The 18850-nt window shown below is 35.5% G+C and overlaps 1 protein-coding gene across 6 annotated transcripts in view; it reads left to right on the forward strand.

Moving 5' to 3' along the window:
* The window catches only part of LOC145681014 (uncharacterized), a 172965-nt gene that overhangs the window by 46979 nt on the left and 107136 nt on the right, over positions 1-18850 (forward strand). For 5 of the 6 annotated variants that reach the window (XM_081752292.1, XM_081752290.1, XM_081752293.1 and 2 more), the window contains exons 3-4: positions 7299-7456; positions 13473-13669. In XM_081752292.1, coding sequence (XP_081608418.1) covers positions 7299-7456; positions 13473-13669 — 355 coding nt within the window. Of the gene's footprint in view, positions 1-7298; positions 7457-13472; positions 13670-18850 lie in introns of those variants that run through there. The other variant, XM_081752288.1, reaches the window with a different exon arrangement.

Raw genomic sequence — 18850 nt, forward strand, 5'->3', positions numbered from 1 at the left:
GCTGACAAAATTTATTATTATTATTATTATTATTATTATTATTATTTACCTAAGATTGTACCACATTCAGGGAGTTGTAAACGGGTATTCATTTATTTTTTAGCCGTGTAGGTTTGTTTGTAGGCGCGTGTGCGTATTTTGCACTTTTCAGAGGACTCCGTTAAACACTGTAACTTTTTAGGTATGAAAGATGAGATCAAACCAAAACCATATAAAAGATAATAGAATGGACAATATTCTGTGTTCTGTGGACATTGAGACGTACTTTAGAACGTCAGGAAAAAGCTCTGAACATTGATGTTGGAAACCTAAAAATGACCATTTTGGAATGTATATTTTGAAAAGGAATAAATTAGACTCTTTTGTCTACGTAGAGATTAGATAATAAACAACGTCCCAAACAAGTTTCAAATTTGAGAACCATATATGTACTTGATCTTTTGGAAACTTTTAAACATTGCGAATTTTCGAAAACCGTGTATTTTCACCATCAAATATCTCTGGAAGGACGCAAGTGAAAAATCCCTAATTTGCAAAAAATTGACTTAGTTGTGCAGTAACACGTGGGTAAAATTGCATCACTGAGACTTGAGTAGCTTCTGAGTTATAAGTTGTTGCAATGATGTGAAATTCGAAATTTTAACAACTGAACAGATGTTCAGGTTTTGTGTTGATAGTATCTCAGGCATACAATTTATCTATGTTTCATGAGAAGAAGTGCAGTTAAAAAGCAAGAAATTCTATATTTGCTACTTGTAAAAGAATTATCAATACCAGATCATATCACAGATTTGTACCTCGGACGCAAACACAAATCAGATGTTATGAATTGTCACAACTAGATGAATTTATTGATTGCAGTGCTTCAGTACTTCCAGAACATAGCATGTTGTAATTTGCACCTAATGATACCGTAGTCTGTATTTACGACGAGAAATAGCGGATTGGGAGAATTGAAGACATCAGTCAGGACGATCTTTTTATTCACTTTTTCCATCCCTATGGCCCAAGAACCTCTTTTAAACTACGTACGAATGACAAAGTGTGGGTGCCAATCACCAAGGTTCTCCGGAAACTCACACCCACAGAGTTCACAATTCCTATAGGTCGTACTTTCAATAACAGTGCCAAACCCTGTACACAAATTAGTCAACTGTTTACCTCACTGATGTCTTAATAGTTGCGCTATAGGTGAAAAAGAAATAATAGACGCTTTTTTTTTTTTTTTGTACAAGATTTGATTCATAAATTGTGCATATTTTGCTAATTTTATATTACTGTCGTGTTATTTTACTTCCTACAAAGTTTATACTCACGCCTCATGGCGCTTCATGATATTAAGTCCCAGTAAAGAAAAAAACTTATAACTCAGAAGCCATGATCATTTTTAGGTTTCCAATATGGCAGAATATTTCAAAATGACTGCCAGAAAATTTTGGCACCAAACCCTAAAACGAATTGAATACTAAGGCACTTTCAATCTGCCAAGTTTCATACTTGTGTCCGGCCTGTCACGATCCTATCCTTAACAGACCAGACTAGCATGCTTTTTGAACGTTTCTTAACACTTAAATAGTCCTTGGCTACCTCCATGTTGCTGTCAGCCCGTATCTCAAGCTGCAAATGTCGAATATGATGCCGCTTAAAGTAACACATCACCCACCAATAATGAACGGTGATAGCTGTAGATGGCGGGGTTAAGGATTGAACAATACATTCATCCATTAATAGCATTTCTTTTTCATAATACACCGATCTTATCATTAATACAAAAGCATTTAATTTCTGTAAATTTTAATAATCCTTTCTAGCATAAATTACGTTAACACGATATTATTTTCAAAAGGTGACGCAATAATGTCTGCCGACAAACAATATTTTCCGACAGGAAACGAAATGCACGTGCCACCCGCAGTGCGTAGAAATGGCTTACTTTAGTAAAAGGGCGTTACTACTTTAGTTGCAACTAAAGAAGTAAATTGAAATTGGGCCCTCCAACAGTTACTAAAAAAGTATATTACTACGGAAGTAATTTATTAAAGTAGTCCAGACTAAAAAAGGTAAGAGTTACTACAAGAGTAATTTATAGTAGTTTGGTGCTTGCCACCCTTAGAGTTCCAAACATTAAGCTACAGAAGAATAAAGTAAGCTAAAGAAATCGAAACAGGGCTGAGATGCCATGGTTACTGGCGAGCGTTACAGAAAATGAGGAGAGTCTGTGGTACCAAAGAAGGGTAAAATATGTGCGTGAAGTTTAATTACAAAACGAATCTGAAACAGACATGAAAACATATTGCACAAATGGATTTGGAGTATGAATATATATTTCGTCAAGTGTATCAAGCAAATAAATCAATGGAAAGATATAAGAACCAGTTCAAATACAACATATTAAATAAGAATAATAAAATAGCTAGAAAAATATAATTTTTAAATCGATAAAGAGAGTACATGGAAATATTACGCGAAATTACGAACTGACCAGCTAGTTCTGATGTTCTGGATGATAAAGAATTAAATAAAGACAACGAGAAGTATAAAATCTTGAGGAACGAATTAATATATATATATATATATATATATATATATATTAGCAATATGAGGAATGGAGAAGCAACTAGGTTGCATAATACAACTATTAAATCAATTAAGAACTTCGGGCAGAAGAGAAAGTAATATTTGATGTATGTTATGAATTATATGAAAGCAGGAGATGAAATATATGAAGATGTTTCCATTCATCACAGGTCAAGGTGGCTAATGGTGGTGAAACTTCACATCTTGTATACTTCGGTAAATACCGGAAGTGATATAACCAGCATCACACTTTAGCCGCCTTTACTCTCATGTTATATGAACCCTGAGCACTTTGGAATCAACGTAGACTGGAAAATAAATCCCGCCCCCATCGGAGATCGAAGCCGATCCATCCGGTTGACAAGCTGACGTCTTACCGTCTACTTCTATAAGGGAAGAATAACTAAATTTGTTTTTCAGACCGTGATAATTTAGTTTGAACAAAACAAAGATATAAAACTGTGAAATGTACAGAGTAATTAGTTTGATATGTTGTAAACTGTGTTTCTGTTTGTGTGTGATGTCCTATTACGTATTTTGTTTCACACCTTCATCAGTTTTCCTTCTTCAGAAAGTTTATCGGATGTGAACGAAGTTTGTGTGTTAAAGTAGTTTCCAAGATTAACGTATTATGTCTACCTTACTTGTTAAACTGTATATGGTGCCTTCCATTTCAACTCAGGCAAAAAAAATATAAAATTGTACCATCACCATCTCAGATATTGTTGAAACTTTTTTTTATAGCAACTAGACATGTTTTTAAGAGACCCATATTTTTTTGTTTTGTCGAAAAAAATTTTCCCGCCAAGTAATGGGCCATCAAAGACGGGGAGTACAATTTATGAATTGTAGAAGACATGGAAAATGGTCAATTTCGGAGCCTCACCATTCGGCTATGGAGACAGGTAGAGTTATAATTCTTGTTGTGGTATGTACATAGGGATATAAATAAACTATATTTTATTATAGTTTGGTTTGCGCATGCGTATCTTTTTGTACATAAATTAACAAATGAACGTCAATTTATCTGAAAAGTCGAAGTTTGCGAATTTTTTTCGAGCACTTCCGGTTCGAATTTTAAAATTCTGTTTTCACGGTTGGTAAGACCTAGTTACCCGCTTTCCGAAAAAAAAATTGTATCGCTTCTGTGGTCAACCGTTTTGTCGCAAAAAATTCGAGAAATTGTAAAATTTTCAAAAATCGCCATTTTCTCGAAAACACCATTTTTTAAAATTCTGAAATTTTTTCAGATGGTTCAACTTTACCTGAATAATAAACACACCAAATACCATTCTCGACCAATGCTTCATGGATTAACTGCAGGCTTTTAAATTTAGCGAAGTTTCGCTAATTTTGATGTCACAGTTAGCAACACTGGGAACAATGAAAGTGCAATGATTTGATGATGTTTGTGGTTCACATTCATTAAATGAAGAATAAATGGTTTTCTTGGCTGTTTTTTTTATAATTTTGATTAAAAAGGCTCTCTGAAATAGTAAAATGAGCCTCCCTCTACTCCTCCGTTTTCTTAAACTGAAGTAATCTGAGGTGGAAATTACAATTACGAAACACACAAATTTCAAGTTCACTTACTTAAAATGGTCTTGGGAAACAAAATTTCACTGATTTTTTTTTTTTTTTTTTTTTTTAACATGGACCAATCATTTGCTTGGTTGTTGTCTTCTTTGCTAATAGCATGTAACCGTGCAGATGCTCCGATAGATGTTGGTTCACTCATAACTCATCCAGGAGTGGATCTAGGGGAACGATTGCCCCCCCCCCCCCCCAGAAGAAGAAACTTTCTTATTTATATATAAATAAAACCCATCCCAGAGTTTGGAGCTCTTAAAAGTAGCTCTAAGTAGCAGTATTACAATCCCCCCCCCAGAAGTCTGTCCTGGTTCCGCCCCTGCGTAGCACATTGTCGATAGTCACAAAACACTTTTTTTCACTTCTCTTATGCTCTTCTGGAAACCTGTACCCTGCTGAAGGTTCATGTGGAAGCATAAACAGCACTTAAACTTCACGTAATTCATGATTTATTCATAATATTTCTGCTACGCACCACTGGTTATCATACATATATGTATAACAAAAGTTCCTTTTTGCAGATTTTTTAAATCTACACTTTGAATTGCAAAAGTTCGATTTTGGGGGAAGTATGAAGTTAGTTCATGGTGACCCGTTACTGCCATAAAAACTTCACAATTTTCCGAAAGCCAAAGATAACTTCGTTGAATACCAGTTACCGGTCGCATACTTTCCCTTTTTTCTTCCGGAAGTCGTCGAATTCAGTTCCAGGTAACAAAACGAGAGTAATACCCGGAGTTTGTACTTGCACTATACTCACGAATTCTCCTGCGGTTTTAGTGGGGACGCGGTGGCTCAGTGATAGAGCGTTCACTTCCGGTGCTTGGGGTCCCTGGTTCAACCCCAGCTCGTGCCGTTCTGCATTCCACCATTTCATTCATTTCTCATAATCACCGTCTCCTTTAGCCTAACCGGCATAACCGTGGAACGTAAAACTTAAAGATTTCATTTCATTTTTTTTCTTCTGTGGTTTTAATACTGTGTATCTGTTTTAGCCTAAGGCTATGGCGAGTTGCCACATTCTTTGCCCCCCTTCCCCACTACCGTCACAGAGACCCTTGCATGGCCGGCTTCACTGCAAAAACACTGCTTTATCGGACCTGTCTGCATCTCGAACATCTGAAAGCGATTTTTAAAGTGGGATGCAGCACTATCAGAAATCACTGACACGGGTTGGGAAATTGTAGACACCTATTTTCAGGTATTCAAACCTTTTTCTATAAAATATATTTTCGCTTTTCTTCGAGTATGTTTAGAATCTTGTCTATGACTACGAGTACATGAGCCGAATCGTGTGTTTTATCGTCGTTTATTACAACAAAACTGTCAATTGTTTCATATTTCGGTGATAACTCTGAATTTCACTTTGCAGAATAACAGTCCAGTTTTCAACGAAGTCCACATGAAGTAAAATGGAATTTGTATCTTAAAATTTTATACGGTGGTTTTCGGTAGCAAATGATTCTCTTTGGATTTTCTTGATGTAGTCATGAATTACAATTCTTACAGTTAAACCGGCAATGTACGATACGAAAACAGAAAGTGGCACAGTTTTTTTTTTTTTTTTTTTTTTTTTTTTGTAACGAGATCATTATTTTTCGATATGGCATACGTAACCACTTTCATTTTCATCAGGATCAATAATTAAAGACACCACACTTATTTCTTCCACTCCAGGACATTCACCACATTCTTGAAGAAGACAGCTGTCATTTTCTACGGATCATACTACTAAATGAAATAGGTCACTCATGACAGCTTCAATACAGGTTGCACCTTTGATTTGTAGCAACGCAGTAGCAACTAACTTAAAATTTGCACAATACACACACACACACACTTTCCTCTCAGGTTGCGGACTGACACACTTTAGTCGAATACTATAAAATTCCGAGTGACCCATTTTTATGCTGGGATTGCTCTGTTTAAAAATTCAGTATTCTTTGGAACGCGTAAGAAAACGTTTCGATTTTTTTTTTTTTTTGTAACTTTTTGTCATTTTTCGATCACTTTAATGACATCGCACTTAATTGAGACTGTCTGCAGCATTCCAAATCATACTGAGTTAATAGTTTAGGCCTTTTATAGTTCATCAGAATTCATTGGATGGCCATTTCAAGTAAACTTAAAATTTGTGTGTTTCGTAATCGTAATTTCCACCCTTTAGATTACTTCAGTTTAAGAAACCGGAGGAGTAGGGGGGCTCATTTTACTATTTCAGAGCCTCTTTGTTCAAAATAATAAAAAACCAGCCAGGAAAACCTTTTATTCTTCATTTAATGAATATGAACCACAAACATCATCAAATCATTGCAATTTTATTGTTCCCAGTGTTGCTAACTGTGACATCAAAATTAGCGAAACTTCGCTAAATTTAAAAGCCTGCAGTTAATCCATGAAGCATTGGTCGAGAATGGTATTTGGTGTGTTTATTATTCAGGTAAAGTTGAACCATCTGAAAAAATTTCAGAATTTTAAAAAATGGTGTTTTCGAGAAAATGGCGATTTTTGAAAATTTTACAATTTCTCGAATTTTTTGCGACAAAACGGTTGACCACAGAAGCAATACAAAATTTTTTTCGGAAAGCGGGTAACTAGGTCTTACCAACCGTGAAAACAGAATTTTAAAATTCGAACCGGAAGTGCTCGAAAAAAATTCGCAAACTTCGACTTTTCAGATAAATTGACGTTCATTTGTTAATTTATGTACAAAAAGATACGCATGCGCAAACCAAACTATAATAAAATATAGTTTATTTATATCCCTATGTACATACCACAACAAGAATTATAACTCTACCTGTCTCCATAGCCGAATGGTGAGGCTTCGAAATTGACCATTTTCCATGTCTTCTACAATTCATAAATTGTACTCCCCGTCTTTGATGGCCCATTACTTGGCGGGAAAATTTTTTTCGACAAAACAAAAAAATATGGGTCTCTTAAAAACATGTCTAGTTGCTATAAAAAAAGTTTCAACAATATCTGAGATGGTGATGGTACATGCTCTGCCTGAATTGAAATGGAAGGCACCATATATTAGTTCAAATGTTTCACTTTGCGAAATTGATATAAAGTGTAACATACACTACATGTATAGTTGTATAGTAAATATAATATTTTTTTTCCAGCTAGAGTAATTGTAGAAGAACTATTTATACTTGCTATTTGCTTAGAAGAGAAATTAAAATGGAGAGATGAATACAAAGTATTTTTAACTCCGAATGTACTGTGGACGTTCATAAAGTTCGACGAAGACCTTCTTAACTTTGTGGATAAAACCTGCACGGTATGTTACGGTTTATTTTGTTTTACATACTAGCGATATTTTGTTTTTGTTTTTTGTGTACTAAGCTGTCAAGTCGTAAATTCCTATTTCTGTATTGATAGGATACATACTTAATATTAACGAAGTTCGGTTTTAAAATCAATCCACAGGATAGTTTTTGACATTCTAAATACAAGGATTCCCATTCTTTCGTTTTCAGATGATAACTGTCGTTGTTTAAAAAAAAAAAAAAGTTTCAGAATTACTCCGTTACTGAGATTTATAATCAGTCGAGAGCAAGAAACTGAACTTTCGTCTCCTCTCTCCCCGGTGTTTTTCTTTCTTTTTTTAAAAAAAAATTCCAGCCTTACCTATTATTATTATTATTATTATTCTGCCTATCGGCATGTTCTGGGACTAATTGGGATTGTTTTTCTTTCTTAAGTTCGGATCTGAAAATGTTTCTTCCACGTTTCTTGATCTTCAACTTCGTCTTTTAACTCTAAATATTCTCTTCGATTTTTCAAATCATCGATCAGTTGTACTCTTCTTTCTACTCATCGCTTTGCCTCGCGTCTATCTTTTCCTATATGGCGTTACGAAGAAGACAATATCTTCGCAAGATGTGTCGAATCCAATTGGCTTTCTTACGAAGAATACTACCCAAAGCATTCTCTTCTCTCCTACCTGTTTCAAAATATCTTCGTTAGTTACTTTCTCTGGCTGCTTTATCTTCATCTTCCTCCAACGCCACATTTCGAAGCTCTCTAGGTGTTTCTTTCGTAACATCCGTAATATCCAGGTCTCCGAACCATTTAGTCCAATACCCCATATATAACACTGGATCACGTTCTTCTTTAGTCCAATATTAAGCCTACTAGTTAGGACTGATCTTTTCTTATTAACCGTCTCTTTGGCTACGGCAGTTCTTGATTTGATGCTGTAAGCGCCTCCCTTCGAAAGACTTACCAGCTATTGGAATGATCGGCCTCTTCAAGCTCTTTTTGTTCTACTCTAATCCGTAAGGGCAAGTTTCCACGGAATCTTGTCATGACTTTGACTTTTCCTTGTCGATTTCAATTCCATATTGTTTCCCAGTGTCAGCTATTTTATCCATCAACTCCTATAGTCCATTGGTTCTAGTTATAATAACCATGTCATCCACATAGATGACTTTGTTAATAATCTGCCCTCCAATCCTAATGTTCAACTTTCATTAATGCTTCCTACAATAAGTATTCACTATAAACGTTGAATATTTCTGACATAATATATCTTGTCTGACTCCTGTTCGAATCTCCACGCTATTGGTTTCTCCTTGACTCAAGTGTAGCGTCACTCTTTATCCTGTGAACGTGTTGCAAATGAATCGACGATCCTTCAAGTTGGCCGATTTCTTTAAATACTTTCAGAAATTAGAATCAATTGACCCGATCGACACTTTTTGCCAAAATAATTTATGAAGCACAAACACAACTCTTACGTCAAGAACTCGTTGTAATAATATTTCTCAACAACCAAATAGCATCTTTGGTACCTTTTCCTTTCCAGAATCCAAATTGATCTTCTTGCAACATCTTATTTATCTTACTTTCCTGGCGCCTATTCAGCATGCGCGAAATAATCTTTCCAGCCTGGGGAAATAAGGCTAATGTTTCTGTATTCACTTGATTTCTTTGCCTGGCGTTTGTTAGGTAATGCAACTATTGTAACATCTAAAAAAAATTCTTTGGTCATTTTCCCCACAGGTAGATCTTGCCAATAAGTGAAGTCAATGTTTCCATTACACCGTCTCCTAATTCCTTGAGTAAACCCGTTGGTATTTCGTCAGCTCCAGTGATCTTGATTGCTTGTATTACTTTACTTTTCAATATACTAGGTTCTTTATCTTCTCTATCCATCTGTTCCTCTAGTTCGGTAGTCATATCTCGTGGACGGCGTTTCTAGTCATGTAGATCCTTTATGTATTCCTCTCAGATTCTGAGGATGCGTTGATGGTCAGTAACATCCATCCAAACGTGTGTATACTGCTGTTGGCCGCCACTCACAAACAAAAATGACCGCCTCTTACAAACTGGCTGGGAATAAAACTTCAAAAAACCTTTTTGTGCTGCTATGTATGTGGTAATAGTATATAAAAAAATCTTTAAAAATTAAAAATGGTGAAGCAACCCTCATTGCCAAGCAACTTCATGTAGATTGATCGATTTTTAATGCATTTAGTATGGTACTTAAAACTTCGCATAATGTAGACAGATTTAATGTTTTCGTACAGATCAAGAACTGTCCAGCATATAAAATATGGCAGCAAAATAGTGTTTCTTTGGTGCCACAAATCTCTTGATGGTTTAAATACATTTATTCTGTTATAACCTGACCAGGATATTAGTGCGGTTTTTCGTGGAGGGCGCTAGTGTCGTGTTTACATCAGTTTCTAGGTAAGCGCGGTGGGACAGGGGAACGGAGAGCGTCACTCTGCAGTGTATCCAACGATCTTCAAAAGTTGCAGTTTACATGTTATAAGTAGCCTAATCTGTTTCGCTTAATAAAGAACTCCATAAATTATATAGTTGTTATTTAATGCAGTAATGGTTATTCCTGCAGTAATGTAGATGTATTGTGGATAATGGCATATGCATGGAAATTAACAATTTAAGAACAAGATAGCACGCAAGTGAGTTTCTACCGTGTATTAAGCAGATTATATATAAAAAATGATTACGTTTTATTTGATTTCATTATAAAACAGTAGAAACCTGTAAAACTCGGTAATAAGATGTTAATGACTAAAAGATTAATTATGGGTTGGTAGCTTAGATACTTGCGCAATATCTTGTAACTGTAAGTTTAAATTAAGTTAAGGCTTGCGATGCTTGTATTTGTTTTAATCTAGGTCTATCAATTGACAATTAAATTATTTTCTTGAGTTGTAGCCAAGAAAGAATTCCGATACGTTTCCACTCGAGAACTGTGGAAGTTCTCTCCGTTGGTCTATTGGCTAGCGCATGTGTCTTTGTTGTACGTGGTTTTGTGAGAGCCCAACAATTAATGTGAGAGCTCAACAATTAATTTTACAATCTTTCACTTTCATTAATCATCTGTCTCCTCTAGCATAAAGAGCATAATCAACTAAAGAAATTTAATTTCATTTTTTCGATGAATGTGAACCCTTTGGGGGGAAAAGGAAGTGAAGAAGAAATTTTCCTTAATTTTTTAAAAGGCTACGGGATTGGATAGATTGTCTTTCGGGATTGCCTTGTATAACCTGATTAGAATGCATCTTTTTTTTTTTTTTTTTTTTTTTTTTTTTTTTTTTTTTAGGATTATTATCGTAACCCAGCCTTTTGGTAAATGTGAAATAAATGTATCGATAAAACATCAGCGTATGGGTAATGTAAGCATAAATATCATTGGTTCAATACACATTAAATTCACAACTTTTATTTATGAGTATAGAAATTCCCTTTGAAATCCCTCTGAATTTCTTTCAGACCCTAGGTCTCTTGTGACAAAGAATTAATTCTACTATCTGTTTTCATACACAATATAATTTTGAAACTTGGGAGCCTAGTGTTGTCTTTGTGCCTGTAATACATAATCATTTGTCGATTGACTTCAGAAGACTGCCCGTGAGCATAAGTTGCATATAGTTCAAACATATCAGATGTACGGTCTTGTTTAACAAATCCCGTGTGCACATATGAAATTCAAAGACAAAGGCAATCAATCGTCTTTAAACAGTTGTATTTTTATTTCAAGTGTAAGTACTAAAATGTGCTACGTATAGTTCCAAGAGGTTGGGATCCTTAAAATAAAAAAAAATTAAAAAACTGAACTTACGTACTTAACATTGGCACTCATCTTCTTCTTCATGATTTGATGTAAGAAGCGGCCGCATGATTTCCGGCCAATTGTTTCATCGCCGGTATCTTTGAGCAATGAGATGGCAGTGGAAGACAAACTTCGTTCTTCTAACTTGATATTTTGAAAAACTTACGCAAGTGGTTTTGTTACTGAAATACATATCTATTCACTCTATTCAATTTCAAAAGTACCATTAACTTTATAATAACATAATGAATGTAAGAGTTACCATGAAAATGTATTTTGTATTTCTTTTTTAATATGAAATTCATTTTTTCTGAATTTCACTGCAGCTATAAGAAATCAATTGTCAGGCTCCCCACTTTAAATTTTAATTGCTCCCCTACCGCCCCCAATGTAACATTGGGTTTATTTCTTTTAAATAAATTTTTCAAAATATGGTAGAAATACTGGATTTTTAAATTACCAAACAATGTTAAATAATGAAAGGTTAGATATCAGAGAAAGTTATCTTTATCTACCATCTTAATTAGGGGCGGATCCAAATCTCCTTCGGAGGTGGTTAGATTATCAGTTTCTCTCTCACCAGTCTTTTGCAGCACATCCGAAAATGATCTCAATGCAAATTTGTTACTGAAGGTACTGTCAATCGATCGATCACATTGTCCAAATTGGTAGCAATTTCGAAGACGCCTTATCTCAAAACTACACAATAGAACTTGCTTTAAACAATGAAAGCGCAGTTGCCAAAGTATAACTTTGATTCACAAATATGAACTTCGAGGTTTTGTTAATAGATGAAGTAGGAATTCCTTACACTCTAATGCTACGAAGTTCTCAGTATTCTTTTGTACAACACTGAGGTTTGTTTATTCGCAAGTTATTGCCAAATTAATATGGAGGGTGCATGTACTTTTTTTTTTTTTTTTTTTTTTTGCAGTCCCTTAAAATGATCTGAAAATAACTTCCATAACTTTTGAAATTGTGTTTGTCTTAACTTGAACATATGCGTGAAGTGGTTTATTATGAACAGGGCAAAAACAACTGTGATAGATTAATTACAAGTAATCCGGTTAGAAACACTGTTGTCTGTATTTTAGTTCCAAAACCGGCCGCCCGCACTCGTTCGCTGGTCAGGTTATAGCAGACTGCCATTTTACTAAACATGTTAGGCAAGGGTATTTGTTTTATAACACACACACACACCGAGGTGCAAGGGCTAAGAGACCAAAGGCAAGAGAGTGGCATAACGTAAAGGCGTCGAAGTCATACAACTGTACAATACTTCAGACAAGTACTTATTAGTGTTAGGGTACATAAGATTTGCTTTTCTTGATGATATTTCTCTTATGGAGGCACATATGGAGGTCACGTTCTACCTCATTACTATAATTACAGATTTGCCTGTTGTATAAATGAGTTCCATGGACATTATTCTTTCTTTTTTTTTTTTAAAGTAATATAATATTTTACCCTATTATTTCCAGTTATAATTCAGACAGTTCTTGATATGTATCATTGTAAATATTTTTAGTTATTAAATAATCAGAGCGGGTTTTTCTTATGTTGAGCGTGAAGTTAAGCGATAACTAAAAAAGATTTAGCATGAGTTAAGCGCGCTCCTTTTAAAAAAGCTTGAGTTTGAGCTGAGCTAAGCTCGTTTCAAAAGTGAGCGTTTACAAGCCTAGCTGAAATCCTTCTATGCATTAGATTCTAGTCAGTACTGCAGCTTTTCTCATCTTATACATTTAAATTCTTCACAGATATCCACTTTTATATTTGAAAATCTGTTGAAGGGTAATACAGAAAGACTATGCACATTTTATTTAGTTGATATTTGAAATTTTAGTGTATATTCCCATTTGAAAATACTCACCTTAGTGAAAGTAGCCAAAATTGCAAATTGGTAACGTTGACGCAACGCTGACGACCTACATCAACACTTGATCTATATAATAAAATTCATTTCGAATGAAGAAATTTTGCAGATGTTAGTAGAAGCATCAGTGGCGTACGCAGTGGAGAGTTTTGGGGTGTTAATACCAGCGTTTGAGCAAAATATTATTGAAAAATAAACTTTACCGTAGTAAGATACGTATACAATCACCTGAAAGTTTGAACTCCTGCTCACGTGGCAAACTTCTGCGTACGTCACTGAATGGCATAATAGAAATATGAAATGACAGTAACATATCAATTTTTGTCTTTTCAGAACTTGAAATGTCTTTTCCTGGACATGAGTACTAAAACTGCAGGTGACGTAGAAGGCAAACTTATTGAACTAAAAAAGAAATACGATATTGTTGACTGTGAAGGCCAGTTTTTGCTACAGTTTGAGGATTATTGCCTATTCAAATCAAGAAGCATTATCAGCTCCAGTTCGTTAGATAAAAATTGGGAATTATTTAGGTATAGTTCCGTGATAATTAGTGAGGTTTCTTAAATTGAAATTGTAGTAATTCTGTGTGTGTGTGTATATAAGGATGAATTAAATAATGTGAACTCTTAATAAAAGAGAGAATGACATATCTAATAAGTAGACTTCGGATCGATATGCACTGAAAAACGGCAAAATATGCGCTAAAAATGACGAAAATATGCAAATATGCACTAAAAATTGTAAATATGCACCATTCAAAAGCTATAGTAAATGAGGAATTTTATTATCTGTAGAGAGAAAAAGGTATATTACATGAACTACATATACTTAGTGTATAACTATGATGCATTCATGCTACAATACACAACTATGTAGTTTTCGGTGTTTTCTGGGAAAACCTACATTTATCAGTCAAAACATTACTGTACATGGAAAACGTTCCTTTCGTGTCACGGGTCGTTAAGACACAGTATTTCAAAGAAGCAATGTTACTTGCCGATAAATTTGTGCGTCGTTGTTCCCAGGAACACTTTATTTACATTAGACAAGAATTTTATGACAGGATTTTTCGCGTCTATTGACTCTGCGTTTCGAAGAAATGCTTGTCCGATTGGTCTTGGTGACGTCTGTTTCGTTATTGAATCAAACAGCTACAAATGCACTACAAAGTCCTAATCATCGCTCTTCTGATCTCGTTATGATCTTTGAAATTAACTGAAATGAGTATTGATAAACGCAAGGTCGCGTTTAATGCTTTCAGCTCTGGAAGCGTCCAAGGCTTCTTGAATACATTTGGTTTCTTCGGGTTCAAATAGCTCACAGTCAGTATGTGCAATTAAAATATACACCTACTTATATAACATATATATATTAATGTACAAATAAAAAAGAATGTGCCTAGTATCTGTCAATAAAGAATAAATATACTCAGAGAAGTACCTAGGTAAATGAACATTTCTGGCTTAAGCATACAGGGTTTTCATAAAGTCTGGACGGATTTAATTTGCTTATAATTTTCATAAAAATGCTCATAATGAAATCAAATCAAGTGCAAACGGTAGCGGAAGGATTAAATTTTTAGTTGGCAACACTGTTAGATAAGCGGCAACTCTGAACACGTTGAGAGAGGGAGAGGGAGGGCAAGGGTCAGTTTCTTACCAAATTCCATCCATTGTTGTTTTCATTGTTGTTTCAATGTTGACTGTTAAAAGTAAGTTGTAAGCTGTATTGGTGTGTGTGTCTTTTAAAGAAATAAATAAATGAAAAACTCCTCTGAGAGGACTATTTTTTTTTTTTTCCGTATCAAAGATGGCGTCGGTGAAAGAGAAAGCGCAATGTGTTCTGTGGTACGCAGAGCTAAAATCACCAATTCTGGTGTGTCGAAAGTTCACCAAAGAGTTCAAAAAGCCGGCACCGACTGAGAGTGCAATCGGAAAGTGGCATGCTAAGTTCTTGGAGACAGGAAGCGTCCTGGACCGTCCTCGAAGTGGGAGGCCGCCAACATCGCCTGCAACAGTGAGCAGGGTAAGGGAAAGCATCATCAACAGCCCACAGAAGTCGATTCCTAGACGGTCCATGGAACTCGGAATTCCACAGACAACCGTGTTTAAGATAGCCAAGAAGACGATCAGGGCCAAAGGTTACAAAATCAAGATAGTCCAGGATCTGCATGATGAAGATTTGGACATCCGGTTCAACTTCTGTGACGCCATGCTCAAGCAGTTGGAACATGGCGACGTTCTCCTTTCAGCCATCATGTTCTCAGATGAGGCAACCTTCCATGTCTCCGGGAAGGTTAACCGACACAACTATCGCGTTTGGGGCACGGAAAACCCAAAGGAATTTGAGACACATGAGAGAGATAGCCCTAAAGTGAACGTTTGGTGCGCTGTGTCCTATGATCATCTGATTGGACCGTTCTTTTTTGAAGAGGAGACCGTGAATGGAGATTCGTACCTGGATATGTTGCAGAAATACCTCATTCCGGAACTGGAGGCACATGGAATCCAGAACGACATCGTGTTCCAACAGGAAGGGGCACCCCCTCACTATGCAATCAAGGTGAGACAGTTCCTTGACGAGAAATTCCCTAACCGATGGATTGGCCGCGGTGGCCCGACCGCTTGGCCGCCAAGATCACCCGACCTTACCCCCTGCGACTTCTGGCTTTGGGGTCATGTGAAAACGGAAGTTTATGCAAAGAAGCCAAGTGGTTTGGAGAACTTAAAGGACAAAATCAGGGCGTCTGTGGCTGGCATTTTGGATCAAACACGGCGGAACGCTGTGAGTGGATTCCAGCGCCGCCTACGCGAATGTGTGGACGTAAATAACGCCCAGTTGGAGGTGTGGCGGTGAATGAACAGCTGGTGCAGATTACAGGTAAAAATTTAATCCTTCCGCTACCGTTTGCACTTTATTTGATTTCAATATGAGCATTTTTATGTAAATTATAAGCGAATTAAATCCGTCCATACTTTATGAAAACCCTGTATAATAAAACCTACCTAGCGAAATTGAACAGGACTCGCAAAAATTTCCGTTAAAGGTTTTTAAGTTAATGAAGATAGATATATGTTTTAAAAAATTACGTAATGTACATACATATAATGGACATAGCGAGATAAAATGTTGTACATAGCCCTACCGTATTCAATTACAATATTTATTTGTACTACGAATTAATACACATAAAACTTACAGTGAAGAAAAAAAAAAAAAGGTTTCAAAGGCTAAGACAAAAAGTAATTGCTATGCCCTTTTCAGCGCTCGTCCTTCTACTGGTGGCCCCCTTTTGAACTGTTGTGTATATTATGCTCCTTGTTCCATGTCTCTAAACCAGCTAGAGAACGAATTATTGGTATTTGGAAATTACTATGTAAATTGCACTTCGTTCAAAAAATCGCACGGTACCTAGGGTCTTACATGGTGGTGAACTAAAGGTCAAATATGTAAGGTAACAAGTGAACTAAGACCTTTACAGACAACGTAGTTCATATACCTAACCTCTTACAAAATGTCAAAAAATCTTCTAAATGCTACATTCCGGAACTTGACAATTTCCGTTATTAAAAATATATATTTTAACATCCGTTCTTCGCAACACAGTTTCCGCCTAATCAAGAGAATTTAACTATGTCCTTTTACCTTTAAATTCATGGGACGGTGAAATATTTCCGTTTAATAAGGGATCTGTTGACCGTTTTTACTGTATTAAAAGACTGTGTTCAAAAACCTTATGTTCTTGCTTAAAAGCAAATAAAGCCACTTGAAATGACTTTTTGTATCCAATTATGTGTAAATCCTAGAATATTTTCTTCTAGAGTAACATTGTCCGTTTCAAACAGTAATAATTTACAATGTATAATATTGATATTTTAAAATGAAATAAAGTGATTTGAGCGAGACATGGAGCATGAATGGGAAGAAGGTAAAGTTACCGAAAACCTAACAGAAGACTTAGTAGCAAAGTTGAGTTTCGAGAAACCGAGGTGCGTATCAAAGCAACACTAGCTTATATTTAAATACTCCCTTAAATCCTCAAAGGAAAATTTGGGAACTCATCTCCCTATCTCAGAAAGTAAGTGCTGTGACAAATTTTAGATTTTGTAAAGCAAATATTTTAATTTAGAGCTCATTTCCAAAGGGTTGTTCATATATATATATAAACGCCACATCTGGGTTGTTTCACAGTTGTATAAACTCCTTATTAGGCTTGAAACTATTATGAAAATATAAGAAGGGCAAACAATTGAGAGCTTTTGAAGTTTGAGCTTTTGCTGTCGAAAAAAATAGAAATGTCCTCCTCTGAAATCAAGCTTAGTTACTTTGAAAATATTACTTGTTTAGCATACACTTTGCATAATATATTTACTTCTTGAATTGTTAACGCCTCAATTTATTCCATTGTTTCAGAAGATAACTTCAAAGATTTTTCGGGCCCATTTAGTTGTAGTGCGACATCTTTGTCCAATTTTTGTCTATTTTTTCACCCAAGAGAAAAATGTGTACCATTCGAGTTAACAAAGGAGAGCCATTTTAAAATTTCGGCCACTTCGATCACCTGTAGTGCGACATTTTCAAATTTGAATTTTAACCAGCTCAGAATTTTGTCCATTTTTGTCTACCTAAGAAAAATTTTGTACCATTCAAATTAACAAAGGAGGGACATTTCAAAATTTGGTCACTTCGATCACATGTAGTGCGACATCTTCAGATTTGAATTTTAACTAGCTTTGAATTTTACCCGATTCTTGTCCATTTTGGTCCACCCCAGAAAAAAAAAATGTACTATTCAAATAAACGAGGGAGGCTCATTTCAAAATTTGTCCACTTCGATTATCTGTAGTGCGACATCTTCAAATTCGAATTTTAATTAGCTCATAATTTGTCCAATTTCCGTACATTTTTGTACCATAAAAAAAAATGTACCATTCAAATTAACAGAGGAGGGCCATTTCGAAATTTTGGCCACTTCAATCACCAGGAGTGTGATATCTTTAAATTCGAATTCTAATTAGCTTAGAATTCTCCATATTTTTTGTAGATTTTTATACCACCAAGATAGTTGAAATTCGAATTTGAAAATGTCTCACTACAGGCGATCCAAGTGGCCAAATTTTTAAATAACTGTCCCTGGTTTATTTCAATAGTACATAACTTATTCTTCGTGGTACAAAAATGTTAAAAAATTCGATACACTTCTGAGCTAATTAAAATTCGAACTTGAAGATGTCGCGCTACAGGTGATCGAAGTGGCCGAAGTTTTGAAATGGCTCTCCCTCCCTCGTTTATTGGAATGGTACAATTTATTGGGGTGGACAAAAATGGACAAGATTCTGAGCTAGTTAAAATTCAATTTTGAAGATGTCGCACAAAAGGTGATCGATGTGGACAAATTTTAAAATGGCCCTCCCTCGTTTCTTTAAATGGTTCAAATTTCTTTGTTGGGTGGATAAAAATTGGACAAAATTCTGAGCTAGTTAAAATTCGAATTAGAAGATGTCGCACAAATTAGAAGATTAGAAGATGAGGTGATCGAAGAACCAAAAATTTGAAATGTTCCTCTCTCGTTTATTTGAATGGTAGAAATTTTGTTTCTTGGGTTTACAAAATTGTGAGCAAGTTAAAATTCGAATTTGAAGATAGAGCTCCTCCATGGCTAAATGGTTAGCGTACGCGCCTTTGGCGTGGGAGACCCGGGTTCGATTCCC

This window comes from Thermobia domestica, chromosome 3 (genome assembly GCF_964235325.1).
Source record: "Thermobia domestica chromosome 3, izTheDome1.hap1.1, whole genome shotgun sequence".
In the NCBI taxonomy this organism is placed as follows: Eukaryota; Metazoa; Arthropoda; class Insecta; order Zygentoma; family Lepismatidae; genus Thermobia; species Thermobia domestica.